Below are 24,325 nucleotides of genomic sequence, written 5' to 3' on the forward strand. Positions count from 1 at the left end.
GCTCTCCTCTTTACTAGAGCAGGAGCTCCGGGCAAGAGCTCTAGAGCTCTAGTAAAGGGGGAAAGAAAACGCAAAGCAAAGAAAAAGAAAAAGAAAAAGAGAAAAGAAAAACCTGGTAGGGTTTCACATGAGAAACCTTGATTTTCCAAATCAGAGGGAAATAATCCAGTGCTTCCTCTCCAACCTTATTCATTTTTTTTTGGCTTTTGAAGCTAGTGCTTGTGTTTTTATTAATTTGCACCAAATGGATGCTTAGCAACAATCAAACACACTGCATTAAATATAAAACAACTTTCTGAAGGAGTTTGGAATCACAAAAACAAGCTCATTGGGACACAGCTCTTGAAGACCCATATAAATAGAACATAAACGTTTGAAGGATATATAAAGCTATTTCACCACATTCCATTTATTGGTGGATGAAATGCAGTACATCAAATCAGATAAAATTTCAATTGGGTTTAAATTAATTTTGTTTCATTTCATTTTATGGTACTTGCACTCCACACTAAGAAAACTCAGTTTAGTTTTCTTCATGGCATGGTAACAGAAATAATTTTCAAGTGATGTTGAAGTTTATTTAAATCTGATTCAAAGGACAGCACAGCATTTAAATTGTATTACACAATTCTTATGTAAACACATGAGGCTGGATATCTGCTGGAACTAACAATCTCCAAATTTTAGTGACTTAACACTGAAAAGTTTACTGTGTACCTTCTTTACACAGTTGGGCTTTGAGGGGGGGAGGTGACCTTTCTCCACACACTCATTCAGGGACCTGACTTCTTCCATCTGTGGCCTCACCATCCGCTGGGGCCTCAGAGCCATTCACTGAAACCCAGATGGAGGAAAAGAACAGAGTGGTACATGGAAGGTTTTTACTAGGGTCTGCCTAGAAGTCTATCACTCATGTCAAAATTCCATTGGTCAGATCAGTCATGCGGCCATGCTGAAGTACAAGGAAGGCTGGGAAATGTAATGTGATGTTTCCCAGAGCAAAGGACAAATGGTTTGGTGGAAAAGTGTCAGGCGATCTCAGGGAAGATGGGAAAAGTCTCCTGGCTTGGCAAAGGGAAACCAGAAACAGGAGAAAGTGGCACTGTACGAAGGGAAAAGGCACAAGGCAAGAGGTCTGCAGTTTTGACTTTTGTCTTTCACATGAAAGATGTGGCTCACAACAGGAGAGCCTCCTCTGGGTCCCGGAAGGTGTGGCTACGATGCCCCCCGCTGGGAGGTGACACGTTCTTCAGTCACTCTGGGATTCTGATAGTGGCCGTTCATTCTGCAGCCACCGTGTTTAATGATGCTTTGTTTTCTTTTTCTGTATTGAAATGTACTCATATAATCTCATGATAAGGAAGCATGCCCCATATTTCAGAAGGTCCCAAGAAAATGTGTATCTGTGTGTGTGTGTGTGTGCGCGCGCGCACGTGTGTGCTGGTGGGCTTAATCATGGATGGCTGTTGAGAAGGGAAGCAGATGGTGAGCTGAGATATAGCAATAAGTGCAGTGTTTCATAGAAACAAACTGCCTGGGGGAACTGATAGAAGGTTGAACGGACTTTTCCCCCCAACTACACTATCAAGCATGATAAATGCTAGTTATTGCCTACTAACGGCTGTTTTGTTGGAAATGAATCCAAATTCGATTCATTCTATAGCCATCTACTGCACTTGACATCTACTGCACATAGATTCTGGACACTTGGTCCTGTGGGTTAATGGAATGTTGATAGAAGTCAATAGATATATGCACAGTGAAATTACTGAAGCGTCTTGATATCATGCTGGCAAGCTGGACAAAGTGAATGCTTCTTACTACTCTCCTTTCCCTGATTATGTTATTCTTCCCAATGACAGCAGTGATAGGAAGTATGCAAAGATTTAGCAAAAACTGTTTTTTTTTTAAGGTAAGAACTAAAAATGCACTAAATCAACCTCCTGGTGGACAGAAATGCTCCATGATACTTAAAATGTCTCAGATATGCTTGTGCTTATAAATTACTGGAAACGATGACTGCTTATTTAGTGTCTAGAGGTGTGGGACTTTGAAAAGCTTCAACACAGTATCTGAACCACCTGTGAGACTCACTTCTTTGGGGTAAAGTATCGACAGCAACTGGAAAAGGAGGCAAATCAAAAGTTAGCTCAGATCCTGGAGTCAAATGCTTAGATTGAAATCTGGCTTACCACCTGCTGCCCGTGTGACTTAGGAAAGTTATTTGATCCTTCTGTGCCTCAGTTTCCTCTTTTGAAAATGGAGAGAATGTTAGTACCTACATCATAGATCATAGGATTGTAATGGGAATGTGATATTAGAAGAACTCTTGGGAGAGAGATAGTCTGACTTTTTTATTAATGGGGACATCCTTGTGCTTCTCTCCCCCCCACCTCTCTCTTACCCAGGGGCTGACATGCTCTTGGCTCATTTTAGATGAATGAATAAATGAATGAATCAATATCCTCAAAGGTACTTTCTTGAATGACATTATGACATAGAAAAACCTCAGCAAAATCTCGATGTGTAGAGTCTTACACATTGGATTGTGGTTTTGGGGTTCATCTAGAAACATTTTTATGAGGTATAGCCTATTTATGTTTCAGGTCCTGTCACATGGGGGATAATGCCTCGTTTTTATTTGATTTCGTATTTGTTTTTCCTTTTGGCCAGATACAAATTAGCACAGCATGGGAAAAGAATGTTGGAATGTTAGACAAGTCTTTTTGTCCTTTATGTTTGGTTTTGGTCTTCACTCAAAAAAGAACATGTTCACAGAAGAGGCAGTTGTGGGATTCACTGTGGCCCCTTCCACAAGGTAAGCAGAGGAGAGACACCTCTACATATTCAATTAGAGAAGAACCAAAGTCGGTCACAGCAAGTGGACTGAGAAGAATGTGAAGGACGTGGGTCTCAGACGAGAGGTTTGTTTGTCTAAAACTGAAGTAAGAAGACATCTGTGACAGGAAGAGCAGAGTAGCAGTGTTTACAGCTACGGGAGAAAAACACAGTGGGGTTCCTGAAAATATGACAGCTAGAAATTTCCTAGGTCTCTCAGTGCTGAGGGCTGCAGTGAATATTGACTTCGATTTGCAGGGGACGGTATGGGGCCAAGAAGTTGATCCAGAAACTTTTATTTTAGTTTAGTTTTTAAGATTTTGTTTATTTATCTGACACAGAGAGAAAGCAAGCACAAGCAGGGGATGGGCAGAGGGAGGCTCCCTGCTAGGCAGGGAACCTCATGTGGGACTCAATTCGAGGATCCCGGCTGGGATCATGACCTGAGCTGAACCCTTAACCCACTGGGCCACCCAGGCGGCCCTGATCCAGAAACATTTTAATCATTATAGCGTCTTATCGCCATATGGCACTTGATAGGTAGCAGAGTTCACAAAGTGATTCAGTCTAAACTCTTGGGTGAGGTGGTTGTTGTAATTAGCCTGCTGGGAAATTATTGCTGTGAGAGACCAAGTAGTAAATGCACGAGCCCGCACTGGGATGTAGGAGTTTGAGTCTAAACTCAGTTCTTTCCATGGCTCCCAGCTGCCTCACCGCCCTTCCTCCTTTCATGACAAAAGATGCAGAAAGGCCTGTAGCTGTGGCTCATTTACCCCACAAATTCTGCCAATAGTGGGCACCTACTCAGACACTACCAAACCGCCATCTGTCCTTAAAATTTAGTTTTATGAGCCATCAAGGCCAACTCTTAAAGAACAGGGATAACTGAGTGTCAGGGGCACTAATTAGAAAGAGCTTCTACTGGACTGGCAAAGGGTGAGGTGGCTGAGTCTGGGAGATCTGAGTGCAGAAGAGTTTGATGGAGGGACGCCTGGGTGGCTCAGCGGTTGAGCATCTGCCTTTGGTTCAGGGTGTGATCCCAGGGTCCTGGGATCGAGTCCCATATTGGGATCCTTGTGGGGAGCCTGCTTCTCCCTCTGCCTGTGTCTCTGCCTCTCTCTGTGTGTCTCTCATGAATAAATAAATAAAAAAAAATTTTTTAAGAGTCTGATGGAGATGTGAGCTCCAGGGTTTTAGCCATGCTGAAGGAGGCACAGAGACTGTAGGAAGTCATGGGACTTTAGTAGACAGCAGTGATGCCAGAAGCAGACTGGAAACATAGGTGACTAGGGGCATTTGTCCCTTTTTCTATGCACCTGTGAACATCCTTGATTTTACTGTCATGCTGGGGATACAGAGTCCTCAGAATTAATTATTCATATAGAATTTTCAGCTGGCCCAAAAGAAGAGGACCTCAGAATCTGGAACTGAAATGCTTTATAGAGTATTTAATAAGTTGTATTTTTGGTAGGGGGGTACCTGGGTGGCTCAGTTAGTTAAGCATCTGACTGTTGATTTTGGCTCATGAGATCAGCCCCACATCAGGCTCCTCACTCATAAGATTGAGCCCCAGTCTGGCTTCATGCTCAGCGGGCAGTCTGTTTGAGATTCTCTCTCTCCCTCTCCCTCTGCCCCTCCCCACACTTGCACTCACTATCTCTATCAAGTAAATAAAACTTTTTAAAAAAGTTGTGTTTTTTGCACATTGCCTTGCATTCTAAAAGTCATACCACATCATTGCTCATTCTTTACAGTTTTATTGAGATATAATTGATATGCTATATAATTTACCCATTTGAAGGGTAAGAGTCAGTGGCTTTTCATATTTTCACAGAGATGTATAATCAATGCCACACCCAACTTAAAACACTTTTATGAGGACGCCTGGGTGGCTCAGCAATTGAGCGTCTGCCTTTGGCTCAGGATGTGATCCCAGAGTTCTGGGATCGAGTACTGTATCAGGCTCCCCGCATGGAGCCTGCTTGTCTTCCCTCTGCCTGTGTCTCTGCCTCTCTCTGTGTCTCTCGTGAATAAATAAAATCTTTAACAAAAATCTAAAAAAATAAAAATAAATACATAAAACATTTTATGGCCTCCAAAGGAAACCCCGTGCCCCCTTAGCTGTCACTTATTCCATTGTCTCACCACCTCCTCTGCCTTCCCTGCCCAGCTCCCCCACCCTCAAGCCCTACATAATCATTAATCTGCTTTCTCTCTTTGCAGATTTGCCTTTCTGGATATTTCATATAAATGGAATCATACAATGCATAGTCCTTTCTATCTGGCATCTTCGCTTGGCATAATGTTTTCAAGGTTCATCCACGTTGTAGCATTTACAGTATTTCATTTCTTTTTAGAATGGAGCAAAGAGGACTATAGGCATGAAAATAGAGAGCTAGATATCATTTCTGAGGTTGTTCAGGTAGTCTAGTGTAGCTGTGGTGGCAAGCAAGCATCAGTGTTTCCTGCTCACACTCTATGTCTAGTGCAAATTCGGAGAAAGGATTCTTTCATCCTCATTGACACTCAGGGACCCAGCCTTCTTTTTGCTGCTAGCTTCCCCATTACAATATCAGGGAAAGAGGGTAATAAAGACAATTTATACTCCTATGTCCATGTTTCAACTCAGAATTGACACCCATCATTTCTGCTTATGGACCATTGACCCTAGTAAACTAGTCATGTGGCCCTGCGTGACTATCCAGGCCCCGAGAAACTTGGAGAAGAGCCTGACATACAGCAGGCATTAAATGTCTCTGCCACACACAGCTCATCTAGTCCAGCATTTTCCAACATGTACTGTCTCGGTCCCCAGGGCTCTGCAAAGGTGTGCGCATAATGGCTCGACAAACAATGAAGTATAGTCAACTAACACTGATTTGGATTTATCAGCTTTTATCTGTTTTTACTGAGAGATTTACAATCAATGTGTTGAGGAATGAAGTTTTGCTGCCCAAAGAAGTTGGAAATTTACTTATTTGTTTCATTTTTCTGTCTTCTGAGAATCACTCACTTAAAATGTTTAGCCCACAGGGTTGTCTTCACCAGACACCGAACATCCTACATAGGCTTGCAACATTCTCCAGCTTGGATTTTAGCTTCTTAGGCAGTAAAATCAGATGTTAGGCTGATATTTCGAGTTATATGTCCTATACATGTTTTTTTCAGTAACAACAATAAAAATCAAAGGAGAGTTTATATGCATTGTAAAGAAATCACTATACCCCTACTTTAGGTCATTTTAATATAATTCTTCCCAAAATTCCATGTTACCTGAAGACAAAGCTTAAACTAAGACTACTTGGTATTTAGCTAGTTCCTATCTCTGCCAGAAGAGAAAATCAGATCTACCCAGATCTTGACAAGCACTTGACAACAAAGTACTTTCTGGAAGTCTATCCAAAGGATAAGGACTTTGCCATCTTGTGCCTCCATGCAAGTCCACCCTTTAAGGACATGACTTCAAGTTCATCACCTGCAAACAAGGTTACTTCCCCACTTTCACTGTCAGCTTACCAATAGCATCTTCAAGCTCTGATTCCACTTCAAGCACTACCACTACCAGTGGTGATGGGCCAAAAACAGCTGAAAACCATTTCTCATTTGAAAACCAGCTCCTGACGTACTGCTCAGCCTCCAATGCCTGAACATGCCACATGCATATTTGCCCAGAGCTGCTCATCATGAGTTGGGCATTGCTATATTTACCAAGTATATTATCAGTTGGGCTCAGGAGCAATCCATTATACAAGGAATATGGTACGTTTGGGATCAGGTTTGAGCAACTCCAAAAGTCAGTTACATAAACAGGTCATCACCACTGTTAGGCTGATGCATCTTTCTCAATTCACACCTTTGGCCCATTGGGTAGGACCAGTTGACAGAGAAGAGAAAAAAATCTTGGGCCTGGATGACATATTGGTTGGCTTAATACAATGGAACAAGCTGAATTCTACTCTACTCAGCTGTGTTCAAGAGAACTGTTCAAGAGAACAGCCAAGTTCAAGAACTTCAGTGGTAAGAGGAAGTTCTCCTACTGGGCAGAGTTTTGAGCAGTATATTTGGCCATGTACTTTGTGTGGAGAGAGAAATAGTCTGAGGTAAGAATATACATAGATACTTGGGCAATGGCAAAAGGTTTGGTTGGTTGATAGAGGACTGAAAGGAACAAATTTCGACAATGGCTGACAAGATGGAAGCTATCGCTAAAGTTGCCACAGCCACTGACACAGCTGAATGCCTGACCTAGCAGAAGAGGGCAATACTGAGTTCTTAATATGCCATTGCTAAAGGGGGGAGCCAGCCACTTTGAACTCATTACCCTGAACAGAGCAGTGATTTAGATATATAAAATGCCAGGCTAGGGAAATAAAGAGATATGGTATCTCCAAGTATATTTCTTTTACCATTATTTTATTTTTACCAATTTTATCAAAGGCCAGTGGATCTGCTTTGTCTGCATTTTTTTAAAGTGCATAAACTTGTCAGCTAACATTTATCTTTACCAAGCAAGAATATGGAGATAAACACTAGCCTTGTGTAGCTGTAAATTCAGCTAAAGGGCATATTATAGGCCAGTACAGTGTTTCATTGTGGGCCTCAGCTGTTCGGGAAGACATATCTGCCCTAAGAAAATACCCGCCATATTTAGCAGACCCTGCTAGGTTATGGTCTGCAAGGCACAGATCTGCCGTGGACTTCTAACTGCTTTCTTCATCCTCTCCAGTTTCTAGACCTCAAACCTGCTAAGCTGAGCTACAAGCTGGTAGCTGAGCTTCAGAATTGTTGTATTAGTCTGAAAGAGTTAATGTACTCCAGAGTACTTAATTTTCTCCTAGGGAGTCATCTGCTCATTGGTAGGAAATAGATGACTAAGCAATCATTATCATCTCCACAGGATAATTCTAGCACAGGGGAGCAAATAATCCAGAGGACAACATGCACACAAAGCTTATTTATTGTGAAATAAAAGAGGCAAGCAGCATTCTACTGAATATTAGAGGACAAATCATGACATCACTGATCACTCTGTTACTAATGTCGTATGTTTCCCCCCGGGGCATGACAGGATTTCTTTTTAGGATTTCAAAGTAAATATTCAGACAGAAGTCCTAAGTAAGAAACTTAAATGCTGTTGTTTGCCTTGACGTAACTTTGTGTTTCTACACACAAAAATATTACCTCTTACCCTATAATTATTAACACCTTGAATCAAAAGAGTGCTTTCACCTTCATTAAAATACAAATCAACATATCAATCAGCATACCTTTCCTGAATAAACCTGATACAGAAGGTGTCCTAGGCGTAGTTCAGCACAGAATGAGTGTAAGACATGCTCTCTATCTGCACAGGTCTTAGAAAGCTATCATTTTATTCATTGTTTCAGCACTAGTCATGTTTACCATAACAAGTTATTTAAGAAAGCTTAAGAATTCCAGTTACCAATTGAGAATCACATTAAGAAATTTTTAAAATATCCAAAAATTACTAATATTTTCTTAGAGTCTAAGATTTTAAGGCTTTTCCAAAATAGAAATTTAAGTGTGTTGCCTTCACAGTTTACCATGATTTTCATTCAAGTGGCATTATTTCTATTTAAAGTTTTAATACACTTATGCATGAAGCCAAATTACAACTCCTTAAGAAATGCATCTTTTTAAAATCATTTAAACATTTTCTATAAACCATATATTCACGTCTCCTATCAGTGAGAGTGATGTCAGATTCTTGGTCTACTCTTAAAGTACCAAACACATCTACCATTTAGACATTCTCTTGAACTAAATCCTAAAACAAAGTTAAACAGCATGTTTTAGTACAGCTCAGGTCTAGATGCTGCCAGGTTGGTGGACAGGGACAATCAGTCTTCCAGAAGGCTCTGGCCCTCTTTAGGCCCAACAGATGTCATTTTCTTTGTTTAAATTCAATTCGGCATTGTCCTTCTGGCTGTTGGACACCCACCAAATGAAGAAAACTCTAAAAGCGGAAATGCAGAAGAAATATAGATGTTAAGAGACATAAGCCAACAGTTTTAGACCAAAGGTTTACTCAAGTGTAATTACCTCTAAAAGTACAGAGTCTAGGTTTAAAAGACTCGAAGTGTTTGATGTGTCTGATAATGTCAAGCATCAATTTTAGCCTTCCATTCGAGGAACAGAACATATGCAAAGCTGTTCTATCAGCCTTGAGGGTTGGGGGAAGATCAAGAGTAAGGAAAAGGCATCAGTCCGATTTAAATCATCAGTCTATTGTCAAGTTTGAGCGCAACAAGGCACAAAATGGGCTTCTTAACAAGGAGATTCCTAGGGGAGTTGATAGAATGAGTTGCAGAGTTGCCATGGATTCCTTCAAATTGCAACCACAGATTTGTGGGCATGAAAAGTTGTGTTCTTTTCTAGAAAGGGATCCATAGGTTTCATGAGATTATCTAAGGATTCATGAGCCCCCAAAAGCCAAGACAGAACAAAACCAACCAGCCAAATAAGCAAAACTCCACTGTATTAGCAAATTTGTACATGCTTTTGCAAGAGAATTGAAGTTGGTCCATAAATGCTCAAAATGAATAGCCCTCATTGCCAGCATCTGAACATTGCTGCCTGGTCATGTATCTTGTAAAGCTTTATAGTATTTGCTTATTATTTGGTTCTTAACAAGAGTTAAAATTAATTTCCTAAGCACCCGTGAGATCAAATAAAACAAGGGGCTTCTGCAAAATTAAAACTGGGGATTCTAGCATTTGATTTTTGCTACTATGACAAGTATATTTCTTTGGGGAAGCTGATTTCTAAGCCCAGAGATGCCCCCATGCTTGACAAAAGAGTGTTCAGAACATGATCTGACTACCTATACCCTCCCATCTCTTATAAGAGCCTAGTAATTCGAAGGCCATTTCCTGCATTTTTTGATCACCTCATTTTACAAGTTATTAACAAATTTAATAATTACATAATTTTAATTCATCTGTTTAGCATAAGAATTATGAAATGAAATTCCCTTTGAGACCATGAGACCTTACTCAGACGTACTTTTTACAGACTGAGATAAAATTTCTTTTTTTTCCTTTTATTGGATATAGTATTTCTTTAAAAATGTTCTTAGTAGTGTCAAAACAGAAATAGGTAGGATGTGTGTAGAATAGTATAATAAATATAACTAATAGAATTCTTAGCTAGAAGAAAATACTGGGCAAAATCTTGCCTGAGGAAGGTCAAGATTACTGATCGTTTGGGTTAGGTGTTACATGCTTTCAACAAATACCATCCTTCTAATCTGATAAGACATTCCTGAGTCCTCTCAGTGATGGGCAAATATTTGGATGGGGAATCAGTCCTGGGCAAAATTGTGACATCTAACTTGGTGAGCCAGGAACTGGTATTTTGTGGGAATATTCCAACTCTGATGTTCCTTTTGATAATAAAACTACACTTGTTGAGAATCTTTGTGAAAGGTTTTTTGATTTTCCTTTCATGGTAGGATTTTGAGGGCTCTTCATCACTGGTAGTTAGTTTACTCAAAATAGAAGTGCAAAAGAAATCAGGGGAAAGTGCTGAAATGTGCATATTTATGAGTAATATAATATTGTCTGTGTCACTTAGGCACTTACATAATTTCTATTGAAATGTCACCCAAGAGTTTTATTTATCCCTCCATACATTAGCCTTATTATATCAAGAGTAAATCAAAGCACAACATGCTTTGTGAACAGCCTTGAAATTGCAATGCTTAATTTCTGAGCTTCACCCTCAGTTGAAACAGCATATTTTACCCAGAGTCTTCAAAATGACTTCCAAACATTTGAAATTAAATTGGACTTCCTCTTTTTTTCCTAGGACAGTGGTCCTTAAAGTGTGTCATCTGGACCAATAGCATCAGCAGTACTGGGAACTGGTTAAAATGCAAATTACTGAGCCCCTCCCTAGATGTCCGAGATCAGGAACTCTAAGAGTGGGGCCCAGTGTTGTGTGTTTTAAAAAGCCCTCCACCCTCCAGGACATTCTGATGTTTGTACCAGTTTGAAAGCCACTCGTCTAGGAGGACAGACCTATAGAAACACAGAGGAGTTAAATGATTAGGGGGGATCCCTGGGTGGCTCAGCGGTTTGGTGCCTGCCTTTGGCCCAGGGCACAATCCTAGAGTCCCAGGATCGAGTCCCGCGTCGGGCTCCTGGTGTGGAGCCTGCTTCTCCGTCCTACTGTGTCTCTGCCTCTCTCTTTCTCTCTCTACATCTATCATGAATAAATAAATAAATAAATCTTTAAAAAAAACCGATTAGGATATTCAATGGTCAGAGGTAGGAATAAGGTCACAGTCTTTTCATTTTTGTTTGCTGTCTTTACTGTTGCTCACTGCCTGTTTTCTTCAATGTCATTGCTTCCCAAATGGATCAAGGGCTATGACTTGCCTTCACAACTGATGGTTCTGTTTTTAACCCACAGACATACCTCTCTAGGGAAACAAGCCTAACATCAAGGCCATGTCTATTTAGCACAGGGAACACGGTCAAAATTGGCAAATTCATGGAGGTCCTCCTTAACACTGTAAGTGGTGGGAACACTGCTATTTGATGCTGGTTTTGTGGTTAAATGGCATACATTTCAGACCCAGAAGTAAGGGAATTAAGGGGTATCTTCTGAGTCTGGTGGCATGTAAGACACCTGTTAAGATCAAACTTAAGTGAGGAAATTAGCAGTTTATCTCTAGTAATTAAAACCATTTTTAATGTAGAATTTATACCAAATTTGATACATTTTTAACGTATAAATGTATAAAATGTATAAAACCATTTTTAATGTAGAATTTATACCAAATTTGATACATTTTCAATGTAGAATTTATACCAAATTTGAAAACCATGATATGTGAAATTCTGAAAACACTTACCTGTTTTGGTAATGGATCCAGAAGACTACAGTCATATTTATAAAGTATTAAAATAATACATATTTGAATCTCTAACAGAGCAAACCACCTGAAAGAAAAACACAAAATTGTCACTTGGTTGTAAAAGCTGCATAAATATCTACCAATAGAGAATATCTAAGCAAGTACACATTTCAGAGCAAGTATGCTCTTCTTCACAATCTGTTCTTTTACCATTAAAAGGATAGAGTAAGGAAGAACTTACTCTTTTCTTTTGATAATGCTGTCTACTCCAGAGGGTGCTGGAATGATTAAATTGCTTAAAAATGTATGTAAAATGCTTAGCCAGGGGAAGCACTCAGTAAATGAGAGCCCAGGCTTCTCTTCAAAGTTTTAGACCAGTGCTGCTCATCATGGTAGCCATTAGCTACATGCGGCTATTTAAACTTAAATAAATTAAAATTAAACAAAATGAAAAATTTCAGTTGCTCAGTTGCACTGGCCATATTTCAACTGCTCAACAGCCATATGTGGCTACTGGTCCCCATACTGGACAGTACATCTTTAGAACATTTTGCATGATCACAGAAAGTTCTACTGGATACCCTTGTCTGATCTAGACCCTTACCTCCCATTAGAAATTACTGCCTAAATGTTCTGTAGGCCTCTCAAACTCCCCTAACTACCAAATTTATTATTCCTTTTGTGATTGATCCTTCACTCAGATGTCTCCAAACTTTTTGATCATATACCCTTATAATGAAATATTTGAGCACACTCTACAATATATTGATATTCAGTTACTTATAAAGTATATACACATACTACTGTATTAGTTTACTACTTACTTTGTAAGACACATACAAATAGAAACTAAAAATATTGAAAAGAATATAAATGGAATTCTGCTATTTTTTTTTTTTTTTTGCACCTCAGTGGGTTGTTTTGAGCTCTCCTCAGGGTTGACAATGCCTTTTAGGTGTCATAGCTCTTAATATATACAATTAGTCCAACAGGTCAGAAAATTGGAAGGCATCATAGACTCAATCCTCTTCTTCACTTTCTTTATCCAATTAGGCAGAGTCCTTTTTTTTTTTTGTCATCTAAATACTTCCCCAACCCTCTCCTTGTCTTATTTCTAGACCCTCCACTACTGCCTCATATGGTTTTTCACGATTGGTCCCCTGGATTGCTAAATTAGCTCAACTTCCAGATTAATCTTTCTGTTTCCAGTTTCACTTCACCCCATTTTATCCTTCACTCTACCACTAGAGTGAACTTTTTAAAACATAAATCTATCACTATTTGTCATTTTACACACACACACACACACACACACACACACACACAGTCTGTCACTGCTCCCGATTTTCTTCCAAATGGCACAGACAACCTTTGAAGCTATGTCCCCTATCTATCTCCCCTGCTTCCTCCCCACTGACTCCTCTTTGAAACCCTTGCTCTATCCACCCTGTATACCTAACATTTCCTGAATGGGGATGCTCTCTGTTGCAAGCTCTTTCTCCGCCTGAGGTTCAGTCTCCTTTGGAAATATTCTCTGATCACTTGCTTCCATACTGAGCTTCCCCTCCTCTCCACTTCTATGGTCCCCTGTGCACATCTCAGCCATAACACAGCTATCACACTGAATTCCAATTGCTTATTAACCATTTCTCTCCTAAAGGAGGAGTTGTATTGTTGGGACCTATCAGTGCAGAGCACACTATTGGTGCCTAATCATGTTACCTCAATGAATGCATGAATTAATGAATACATGATTGAAAGAGATGCCTTCCATAAGACAGATTCAATTTCTTGCCCTTTCCAGGTTTATTGCTCTATGTTTCTGTGGCACTTTACACATTCTTTTATCAATGTCCCTACCAGACAAGCTGACTATATCCTACCATATTACAGTTAATTGTTTGCCTCTCTGTCTCCCCTTATAAACTACAGTATTCACAAACAGTAGGAACCATTGTTCCATTCATCTTTGAAGTCTCAATATTTATTGAGTGAGTGAATATGAATGATTTTATATTCATCTCAGATAATTACATTTGTTTCCTACAAGTATCTTGAAACATCTTGCTTATATTTTACTTCAAATGAAATCTGGAGTACTCCAGGTATTGTTAAAACCCACTTGGATAGCATATCACTTCTTCAGAAATATTTATGATGCAAATTTAACTCGACTTACTTATAAGTGTAAAAAACAATATATTCTAAGAGACTACCAATGTCTATGAAGTAGAATACACACAATATTTACTGATTCGAATCAAAGAGCAATTCCAAGAAAAAGAAATTTTGCTAATTTGTGTGCAGGTGTAGAATTTCTCACAACTAAATTTTTGTCAGACTTCTAACAAAATAGAACTTCACTTCTGGCTACAGCCTGCCCTAAATAACTCAAAAACTGAATAAGATTTACAGGGTAGGATGGAAATTTCCAAGAGAAAAGAAATAAATGAGATGAGCTCTGAAATCTCCAGCTCATTGTCCATGGCAGTTCCAGATCACAGTGCAAGCCCATAATGACCCGATAACCTCACTGAATTAAAAAGACAGAAATCAAAGTTCAGGCAAGCTAAAGAGACTAGAATTTGCAGGAAAGAATAAAAGAGAGGAGGGAGTTTCACACATGGGGATCTCCTTGGGTATTTGTCTGAGTACTGATCTCAGCATATGTAAGAGGAAACTACTTAGGTGGAGATGAAAGATGAAAAAGAAAGCTAAGAAGCAATAAGCTGAATAATGCTCAGGGCTCCCACAAGATATGGAAGCCTATGTTCCCACATGCAAGAGTGGAAGGATCTTGTAACACATAGACAATAGAATTGAGTCTTTAAAAGGCTATTGCCTTATAAGTGGTATTATCTTATCTTAAATTATATGTCACTCCTGCTTTACCTTAACAGAGCTTAACAAGTCTTGAAAGCTTGTTTTTCTGAGCAACTAACTGCATGCCACAGTAAAGCCTAAACCTAAAGAAATACCATAAAATTTAGTATCCATGACAGTTAAAATATATGCTTTGAATTCTTTCAAAAATGGCCATGCCTAGAAGAAATGGGTAAATATGACACATAAATAAGAGAAAAAACATTCAAAAGAAATAGACCCTGAAATGGCAAATACTGTAGACATAATCGACATGTTGAAAAAGGTAGAAGCACAATGAACAGAGAAATGGAAGATTAAAAAAATCAAACCAAACTTCTAGCAATGAAAAATACAGTATCTTAAATGAAAACACACTAGATGGGATTAAAAGAAGATAAAACACTGCAAAAGAAAAGACTGTGGAACTTAATAGCACAATGGAAAATATCCAAAATGAAGTGCATAGATTAAAAAGACTGAAAAAGTAAATAAGCAGAGTATAAGTAACCTATAAAATAATATCAAGGAGTCTAACACACATGTAACTTGGAGATGCAGATAGGTGGGCAGAAAAAAGTATTTGAATAAATAACAGCAGAAACATTTTCAGTTTGTTAAAACTATGAATTTACAGAGCTAAGAAGCAAAATGAACCCAAAGCAAAAGAAACATAAAGAAAACTACTCCAAGGGAAATCATAATCAAATTGTTAAAAAAAAAAAAAAATGACAAAGAAAAAAACTTAAAAGCAGCAGCCAGAGGGGAGGAAAAAAAAGACACAATATAGGAATGAATGAATGAATGAATTTAAATGATCACAGACTTCTCATCAGAAATCATAAAAGCCAGAAAAGGGAACAATATCTTTGAAGATTTGAAAGAAAAAAAGTTGTTGTTTATAATAATACACTAACTCTATCATGAGAGACCAGCTTTGATCATTTTTGGGTAAATATTTAATTTCCTCTTCATAGATTTAGAGCATACTGTCTTGTAGGAAAAAATGATGATTGCCTTTGGGAGCTATGTGAAAGAGAGAAAGATGTTGAAATGGCAGTCCATTATTTAGTAGAGAATTTGAAGAATAAATATTTGAACATATCTTAGGGAGTGATGGTATGCCATGCCCATGAAGGACTATTTTGAGAAACTCAAGTCCCAAGGACAATAGTGGATAGTCATGTTGAAAGCCACCAATGTAAAAAAAAAGGGGGGGGGGCAGCCTGGGTGGCTCAGCAGTCTAGCGCCACCTTTGGCCCAGGGCGTGATCCTGGAGACCCGGGATCGAGTCCCACGTTGGGCTCCCTGCATGGAGCCTGCTTCTCCCTCTGCCTGTGTCTCTGCCTCTTCCTCTCTGTGTCTCTCAAAAATAAATAAATAAAATTCTAAAAAAAAAAAAAAAAAAGAAATGCATTAGTGGGGCACCCCCGGTGGCGCAGCGGTTTAGCGCCGCCTGCAGCCAGGGGTCTGATCCTGGAGACCCAGGATCAAGTCCCGCGTCAGGCTCCCTGCATGGAGCCCTCTTCTCCCTCTGCCTGTGTCTCTGCCTCTCAGTCTCTCTCTCTCTCTCTCTCTGAATAAATAAATTAAAAAAAAAAAAGAAATGCATTAGTGGAGGAATGTGATGGATCTTGGAGTGAAATCAAGTCTTTGGGGAAAGGATGAAATGAAAAGGAGGGTGAATGTTCTGTGGCTATTTTGCAACAGACAAGCACAGACCTGTGTACAGGAGTGAAAGGAACAGGGGACTTCCTATGAAGTGCTTTTCTCCTGGACTATGATAAAAGAAATATATTTTTAAAAATATTTTATCCATTTATTTGAGAGAGAGAGAGAGCACAGGTGGGAGGGGCAGAGTGAGAGGGAAAATCTCCAGCAGACTCTGTGGTGACCAACTTGGGGCCCCATCCCACAATCCTGAGAGCACCATCTGAGTCATTCTATAATGGACAAACCCAGCCCTGTGTACAGGAGTCAAGAGTAGGAACAGGGGAAATCAAGAGTCAGACACTTAACAGACTGAGCCATTCAGACACCCAGTAAAAGAAATATTTTATGTACAATTTTTAAAAAGATTTATTTCTTTATTTGAGAGCACAAGAGGAAGAGAGCATGAGTGAGGGGGGCACAGAGGGAGAGAATCTCAAGGAGACTCCCCACTGAGCACAGAGCCCAACTGGGAGCTCAATTTCACGAACCATGAGATCATGACTTAAGTCAAAATCACAAGTTGGACACTAAACTGATTGAACCACCCAAATGCCTTGTGTATAATTTTTATATTCCCCTGACTATATCACAGGCATTTCTCATTTTATTGTATTTCACTGATACTGCCTCTTTTACAGATTGAAGGTTTGTGGCAACCCTGCATTGAGCAAGTCTATCAGTGCCATTTTTCCAGCAGCATTTGCTCATTTTGTGGCTCTCAGTCACATTTTGGTAATTTTCACAATATTTCAAACGTTTTCATTATTATTATAGTCGTTAATGGTGATCTGTGATCAGTGGTTACTACTCACTCAAAGTTCAGCTTAGTTTATAGTTAGCATTTTTTTAAGCAATAAAATATTTTTAAAGTCAGGTGTGTGCATTTTTTAGACATTATGCCATTGTATACTTAATGGACCACACTGTAGCATTAACATAAGTTTTATGTGTATTGGGAAACCAAAAATTTCATTTGACTCACTTTATCATGATAATTGTTTTGTTGCAATGGTCCAGAGTCAAACCTGTATAATTATTTTTTTTTAAGATTTTATTTATTTGAGAGAGAGAGAGAAAGAACACAAGCAAGAGCAGAGGGAGAAGCAGACTCCCCGCTGAGTAAGGAGCCTGATACAGGACTTGATTCCAGGACCCTGAGATCATAACCTAAGCTGAAGGCAGATACTTAACTGACTGAGCCACCCAGGGGCCCAGTCCTGTATAATTAAGAAAAAATTCAGTCATGAGTGATGCACTTAAGTGGTCCTGTGTGACAGTGCTGTGAAGAATAAAGAGATAATAAAATATCAGGAAGTGTGAAGAGCCTCATTTTCCTCTTTCTGCTGGAGGTAGCATGAAAGAAACAGCACTTGATCTTCCATGAGGAGCTGGGACCATGGCAAACATCACAGAATACTAAGGGTCAAATTTGGAAAGGACAACTAGGGTGTGGATCTAAGTTACATGCCCTTCCCCTTCTCTCAGAAGAGAGTAACATTTATGGGAACAGTGAATTGTCACTTAGGTTACATATTAAGAGTTCTTATAATCAAATGAGATCTCCATTAATTTATCCATTTGATGTTTACTGTCTTTATGTGCTTTATGCTCTTTTAAGTGCTGAAGTTACAAGAGTAACCAAAAATACCACTCAGGCTTCATCAAAATGTTTAAATTCTAGCAGAGAGATAGTAAGTAGGCAGCAAATAAATAAATAAGGAATGTATGTGTCAAGTATGTGAATACTTGAATAATGTGAATAAGTATGAAACTAATAAATAAGATAAGGGGAAAGGGAGTGACGGCATGGGCTACAATATTTTAGGTGAGGAGCATCTCTCTAAGGAAATGACATTTCAGTAGATGCTGGAATGGAGGAGGAGAAGGCATCATATGAATATCTGGGTACAGAATTTCATGGGGAGGGAGTAGAAGGAGCACAAATCCAGAAGGAGGAGAATGAGGGACAATGAGGAGGCTAGTATTGCCAGAGAGGAGCAACAAAGTATTGCCAGAGGGGAGGGATGTTAGAGAAATACCCCGGGGCAAGGAGAGAGCCCATGGGGCATGCTTAAGACTACATTTTATTCTGGGAGATGGGAAGCCATTGGATAGTTTTGAGCAAGCGTGACTTTTTCAAAAGAATTATTCTGACTGCTACATTGAGAATAAAACATAAGGTGAGGTAGATAGAAGCAGAAGAATGATTAGGAAGCCACTACAATTTTCCAGACAATAGAATGTGGGGACTTGTACCAGAATGGTAGAAATAGTCACGAGCTAGAGTGAGATACCAGATATACTCTGTACAATGGGCTGATGATTTGCATTAGAGATTGGAAGACAAGAGTCAAGAATGACTTTTGACCTGAGGATGAGTTTTTGATTTGAGGAAATTCAAGGATACTGTTGCTATTTACCTCAGGAGGACTGAAGGAAGAACGGGTTGAAGAGTTGTCTTCTGGAGCTCAGTTTTAGACCTATTAGGATAGCTGGCTGTTTACCAGTACCCTGGAGACATCCAGTGCAGACACCAAGGGGAGGCTGAGTAAATAGGCCTGATGTTTAGGAGGGATTCAGTCAGGACTGGAGACATATGAAATATAAGACAGTCATCATTATTCAGAGGATTATTTAGAACCATGGCACAGGAGAGCTCACTTGGGGAATAAGTTAAATAGAAACAAACAACAACAACAAAAAAAAACCCAACCCAAACTAGAAATCTTATAAGACAGTTCTGGGACACTCCAAAATTTGGAGATCAGGAAGGTGAGAAAGAAAGATAAGCAGAGGAAACTTGGAAGGACTAGCAAAAGGGGTAGAAAAACAAAAAGAGATTGGGATCTCTAAAGCCCCACAAAGTATTACATGAAGGGCACGAGCCCCTATCAAGTGGAAAATGTGGCAATGAGCACCAATATGTGAAATTAGACATCAAAGTTCCCACTTACTAAAATGACCAATTCTTTTCAGTACTTCGCTCCATTCCTGGAAGTAAATTAGATGAGATCATTTTTTCTGATAACAGCTGATGTTTTGTGTCGGTAGAATAAACAGTGACTTCCCAATATTCAATGCTTACCTGGCAGCACTGGAAAAATACTGGCTAATTCTGCATTTGTGAATTACAAAACAGTTTTTAGGTTCCACTTTATCCAAACAAATCCTATTTTCTTGTAATTCTCTGGCTTTAGCCGTTCTCTGACATTAGTTTGCTATAGACCAGCGCACTCCTCTGAGCTGGGCCCTCTGGCATAGAGGACCATTGGCACCTGTCCTGTCCAGTCCTTAGAGCAGAGGCACTGCAACAGCCTGAGGACAATAAACACTTTGGTGGGCAGGGTGGCAGCCACTCCAGTGAAGAAGGCACTCAGAATGGAGGGACAACCTAATAGCAAGGCACAGTTGCCCAAGGGGCCCTGGAACATCTAGGAGCCTGTGAGGGCTTCACACCCTGCCCTCCAGAAGGTGAAGTGATGAGAGATGAAGCTGGCAGAACAGGTGGCCTGGTTTGTGGAAGGTTTGAATGACAGTGTGGGGTCTGGATCCTGAAAGTGCTGCAGACCTAGTGAATCATGTGCTTATTGAAAAATTCTACCTATGTGTGAAAACACTGTTTCTCTCTTTTTTTTTTTTAAGATTTTATTTATTTATTCCTGAAAGACACAGAGAGACAGAAACACAGAGGGAGAAGCAGGCTCCCTGCAGGGAGCCTGATGTGGGACTTGATCCCAGTACCCTGGGACAATGACCTGAGCCAAAGGCAGACACCCAACCATTGAGCCACCCAGGAGTCCCCAAAATACCATTTCTTTAAGTATTACACATAGAAGGCCCTCAATATATGGTTCCTCTATCACGCAGAAGAGAATGTAAACAAGACCAATGTTCACAAGCTATTTAAGGGTAAACATGTTAGAAATACTATATACATTTTTATCAGAAATAATTAGAAAAATATTTATCATTTTATTAAAAGAGCTTTCCATTTGTAAGCTTCCCTTACAATCTGTAAAGCATTGTCTTAACTAACTTGAGTCCCGGGCAGCCCCAGTGGCTCAGCGGTTTGGCACCACCTTCAGCCCAGGGCCTGATCCTGGAGACCCTGGATTGAGTCCCACGTGGGGCTCCCTGCGTGGAGCCTGCTTCTCCCTCTGCCTGTGTCTCTGCCTCTCTCTCTATGTCTCTCATGAATAAATAAATAAAATCTTAAAAAAAAAAAACAAAACACTTGAGTCCCTGTCATGTTCTTTCAAGTTATAAAACTGTACTTCCTGGAAGGTAAAATTATAATGGAGGCTTCTGACCAATTCAGATTGTACATTAGAGAGGCTTTAATATTTTTCTTCTTTTATCTTCTTTATCTTCAAGTTAGTTTAGTTATTAAGTTAGTATTAGTTATTTAAAGAGCATAAAGTTAACATATTTCATATTAGTTCTAAACATTTTGATTGAGATCCTAGTTAAAGGAAAGGTAAGATGAATTAATAATACAGATAATAAATAATATGTACTAAAATGATATTTTCTCCAAATCCAAATATTTGAATATTGTAGCATAATTACCTCAATTATTTAGGAAATAGTCATTTTTTTCTACAGTCGCAAAAAAGTGTTTTCAAGTCTGTACTATGTTATTGAATTTTGTTTGATGCCTAAAATATCAGAGACTAACATATACGTACCTCTGACATTAAAAGGTTTTTACGTCAAAGAAAATGGGCTTCATAAATTTGTATTTTTACAGAAGCTAGCTGAGCTATGTTCATGTTAGGAATGTTTTCTTAATGCTCCTATGTCAAAACAGTGAAAATAATGAGGCATATTATTTATAACAGATTTATTTTTTACACTTACAAGGACAACATTACACATCTACAAATAAAGCTCATTAAAATATAAACATGTTGAAAATTCCTCAAATACTTAGTACTTGTGTATTTTCCGCATTTGTAGATAAATGTTCAAGGAGCACTACACAGGCCTCAAGAGCACAGACTGACATAACAGACTCCACCTCACAGACCTCACACTAGTAAGGCACATGGAGAGACAGAAAGGGAGAAAATATGAGATAAAGGTAGAAACAAAAAGGTTATGGAAATTTGGAATCTGGAGAGATAACTGTGATCTGGAGCAACTGATGATAACTTTTGTGGAGATCAAACTCAAGCTAGACCTTGATGGAAGGAAACGGGCTTTAACTAAATCTACTTAGTTCACTATATTGACTGGGGGCATTCCACACCCAGCAGGTAGCATGAGCAAGCAAAGAAATGGACAGTGTAGTTAGGGCACAGCTAGTAGACCCTCTGGAGTGGGCACTTACCCACCTTCAGGAAGGTACAATCAGCGTCAGATCATGGAGAGCCTGGCATTCTAGGCTGATGAGCTTGACCCGTGGGCAGTGGCACTAGAGTCTTAATGAGAGTGACAGTCTAAGATGATTATATTTGAGGACAATTAATCTGTGTGAAGTGAGTAAGAGGGATTAGAGATAACAGAGCCTGGGAGAAGGATTAGGAAACTATTATGTCACCTATGGTGGGGCATGATGGCCTGGTTTAGGAGGTGGGAACGGTCATGGAAGGCCAAAGAGAGGGAGGAGTAGAGAGAAGGTCACTCTAAAAGACCAGGTGTCTACAACAGCACTACAGCAAAAAAGAAACAGGGCGTACTAAAGGAATGATAAGATGATGGGAAATGAATGATTTTAATTGAATGTCTTGATTTTGAGACTGCCTCCCTCTCTTGCTTTTGAAAAGAAAATCTCTTGCTTTTTTTTTTTCCTACTAGAAGTCATTGCGGGCGATGCCAGCATGGGCTGGAAAACTGCCACGGTTGCCAGGAGCAGGGGCTCTGAAGTATATTCCTAGTTGCTACCAGCTGTGGCTTATGAAAATAGAATGATCTCGCCCTGGAATTCAGAGAAGGCAGCAGACAGACATACTTTCACAGGCATCCTTCATGGAAGCATGGCTACCCAACTTAAAGGGGAAGTACTTTCCTTACAACCCCATCCATCTTTGAATTCTTTTAGGAAAATGAAATCAATTTGGTGGCAGGAGGCAAAGTATTCCAGCCTAGTGGTTGTCAAGTGTTAGCCTGCATCAGAATCCCCTGGAAGCTTTGTTAAAACACAGATTACTGAGCCCCGCTCCTAGTTTCTGATTCGGTAGGTCTGGGGAAGGACCCAAGAATTTGCTTTTTTTGCAAGTTTCCAGGTGAGTTTACTACTGGTGATCTGGGGATTATACTCTAAGAATCACTGATCTAGAGGAATTTGACAAGGAGAAAAGGGGAAAAAATGTTAAAAGATTCAGTTTATCAAACTTTTTAGTTTCAGTACAAAAATGACAATGATAAACACTAGCTCAGCTACACATGAAACAGTGTGGTTAGGGCCCCAGACTTTGCACTGGGGATGACGGTAAGGACATAATCTGTAGAATCAACTGGTGGATGTTTACACTGAATAACGGGGTGATGGGGGGTTGTGTGCAGAATGAAGTAGGGAAGGAAGAAAGGTATAAAGGATAGTGGGGGAGAAGGTCAAGAAGAAAGCCTATGGAAAAGAGAAGAGAATGGGAACTCTGTAGAAGGAGAAGGGATGTGAGAAAGCAGATAAGAAAACAGAGAGGATGGGAGAACCCTTGTCCTTCCTCAGACTTGAGCTATTGTTCTCTGTTGCCTCAAAGCAGGAGGGCATTCTCCAGGTCACTCGTGGTGACCTTACTGCTACTCCTCCTGGTGGTGAAACTCCCAAATGGATGACCTATGAGCTAGAAGACTGGATACAATTTTTGAAGCTTCCTATTCAACCAAAAAGGCAAGGAGATAGTACTGACTTCAGTGAGATTAAGTACTCACCAAACAGAAACAAACTTATGGTATATTTTAAATAACAGATCTTCCAGAAAAAAATTTAAGATGTGACATTTGCCTTGGTTTTGTGATACACCCAGAGGAAATGAAACTCAGCCCCTCTGCAAAGCACAAGCTATTTAGCAAGCAATTGGTGAATATGGGTAGAGCATGTTAACACAATATCTCATGGAATTCAATAAACCTTGAAAGAACACTTGCACTTTTGAGGAAATTATATTACTTAGGATGCTTTTGGTGGCAAGTGACAGAAAACTCACATCAGGCTGGTTTCTGTATTGGAGGGAAGGCATTGTTTTATGTACCTGAAAAACCTAGAGCTGGTGCTGGCCTCAGGCAGAGATCACTTCAGCAGCTCAATGATGTTCCCAGGAAGCCAGCCTGTCTCCACTGCTCTGCTCTAGGGTACCAACTTCATCCTAACACTGCCTGCTTTTATGGTCTCAAAATAGCTACCATCAGTTTGGGGGCCCGAGGGCTTCTTTATTCACATTCCACAGGGAATGATTATTTTTGCCCTAGAAGTCTCAATAGAAACCCTGGTAGTTAATTGCACTGCTTAAAACATATGCCTACACTGAAACCAATCACTACGAGGAGGGAGGGAGGGGACAGGGATGGGATTTGCAGATGGGCTTAGGGAACAGTGCTCCACTGCTATGGAGCTAGGGGTGGAATCAGAGTCCCATGGGTCCCCAGATGAAAGCACGGGCCATTAGGAAGGGAAGAGAAGGAATGGGGAGACAGTAGCCCACGGGCAATATGGTGACCCTGTATAGTTTTAATTCGGTCCTAGGAATTAAACCCTCTTTCTGAACAGGAGACATCTAACTTGTTCAAGAGCAGTGGCTGAGTTGGATGAGAGACAATGTCCAACAGAAACAAAAAGAGAGAGGAGAGTGGCAAAAGATACCCAGCCCAGAGTGCCCCTTCTTCCTCTCCAAGAGTGCAAATCCCGTTCCCGTATTCTGTGCTCCACAGAGGGCCTGGAGATCCAGTGTGTAAACAGAAGGAAAAGACCATCCTCTCTGAAATTTTCTGCTCAGAAATGAACATGTTTTATTTTCAAAGCACTTTGGCCCAAGTATCAAAAGTCAGTCTTGGATTGCTTCTTCTGATCCTGACAGACTTAAGTCTTCA

The 24,325-nt window shown here is 39.9% G+C and overlaps 1 protein-coding gene across 3 annotated transcripts in view; it reads right to left on the reverse strand.

The window, feature by feature from the left end:
* Positions 1-7,777: 7,777 nt before the first annotated feature.
* The window catches only part of LOC129512503 (24-hydroxycholesterol 7-alpha-hydroxylase), an 89,523-nt gene continuing 72,975 nt past the window's right edge, over positions 7,778-24,325 (reverse strand). For all 3 annotated transcript variants that reach the window (XM_055329782.1, XM_055329783.1, XM_055329784.1), the window contains 2 exons: positions 11,720-11,807; positions 7,778-8,815 (listed from right to left, as the gene is read on the reverse strand). In XM_055329782.1, coding sequence (XP_055185757.1) covers positions 8,744-8,815; positions 11,720-11,807 — 160 coding nt within the window. In that variant the 3' untranslated portion in view covers positions 7,778-8,743. The remainder of the gene's footprint in view (positions 8,816-11,719; positions 11,808-24,325) is intronic.

This window comes from Nyctereutes procyonoides, unplaced genomic scaffold (genome assembly GCF_905146905.1).
Source record: "Nyctereutes procyonoides isolate TBG_1078 unplaced genomic scaffold, NYPRO_anot_genome, whole genome shotgun sequence".
NCBI classification, from domain to species: domain Eukaryota; kingdom Metazoa; phylum Chordata; class Mammalia; order Carnivora; family Canidae; genus Nyctereutes; species Nyctereutes procyonoides.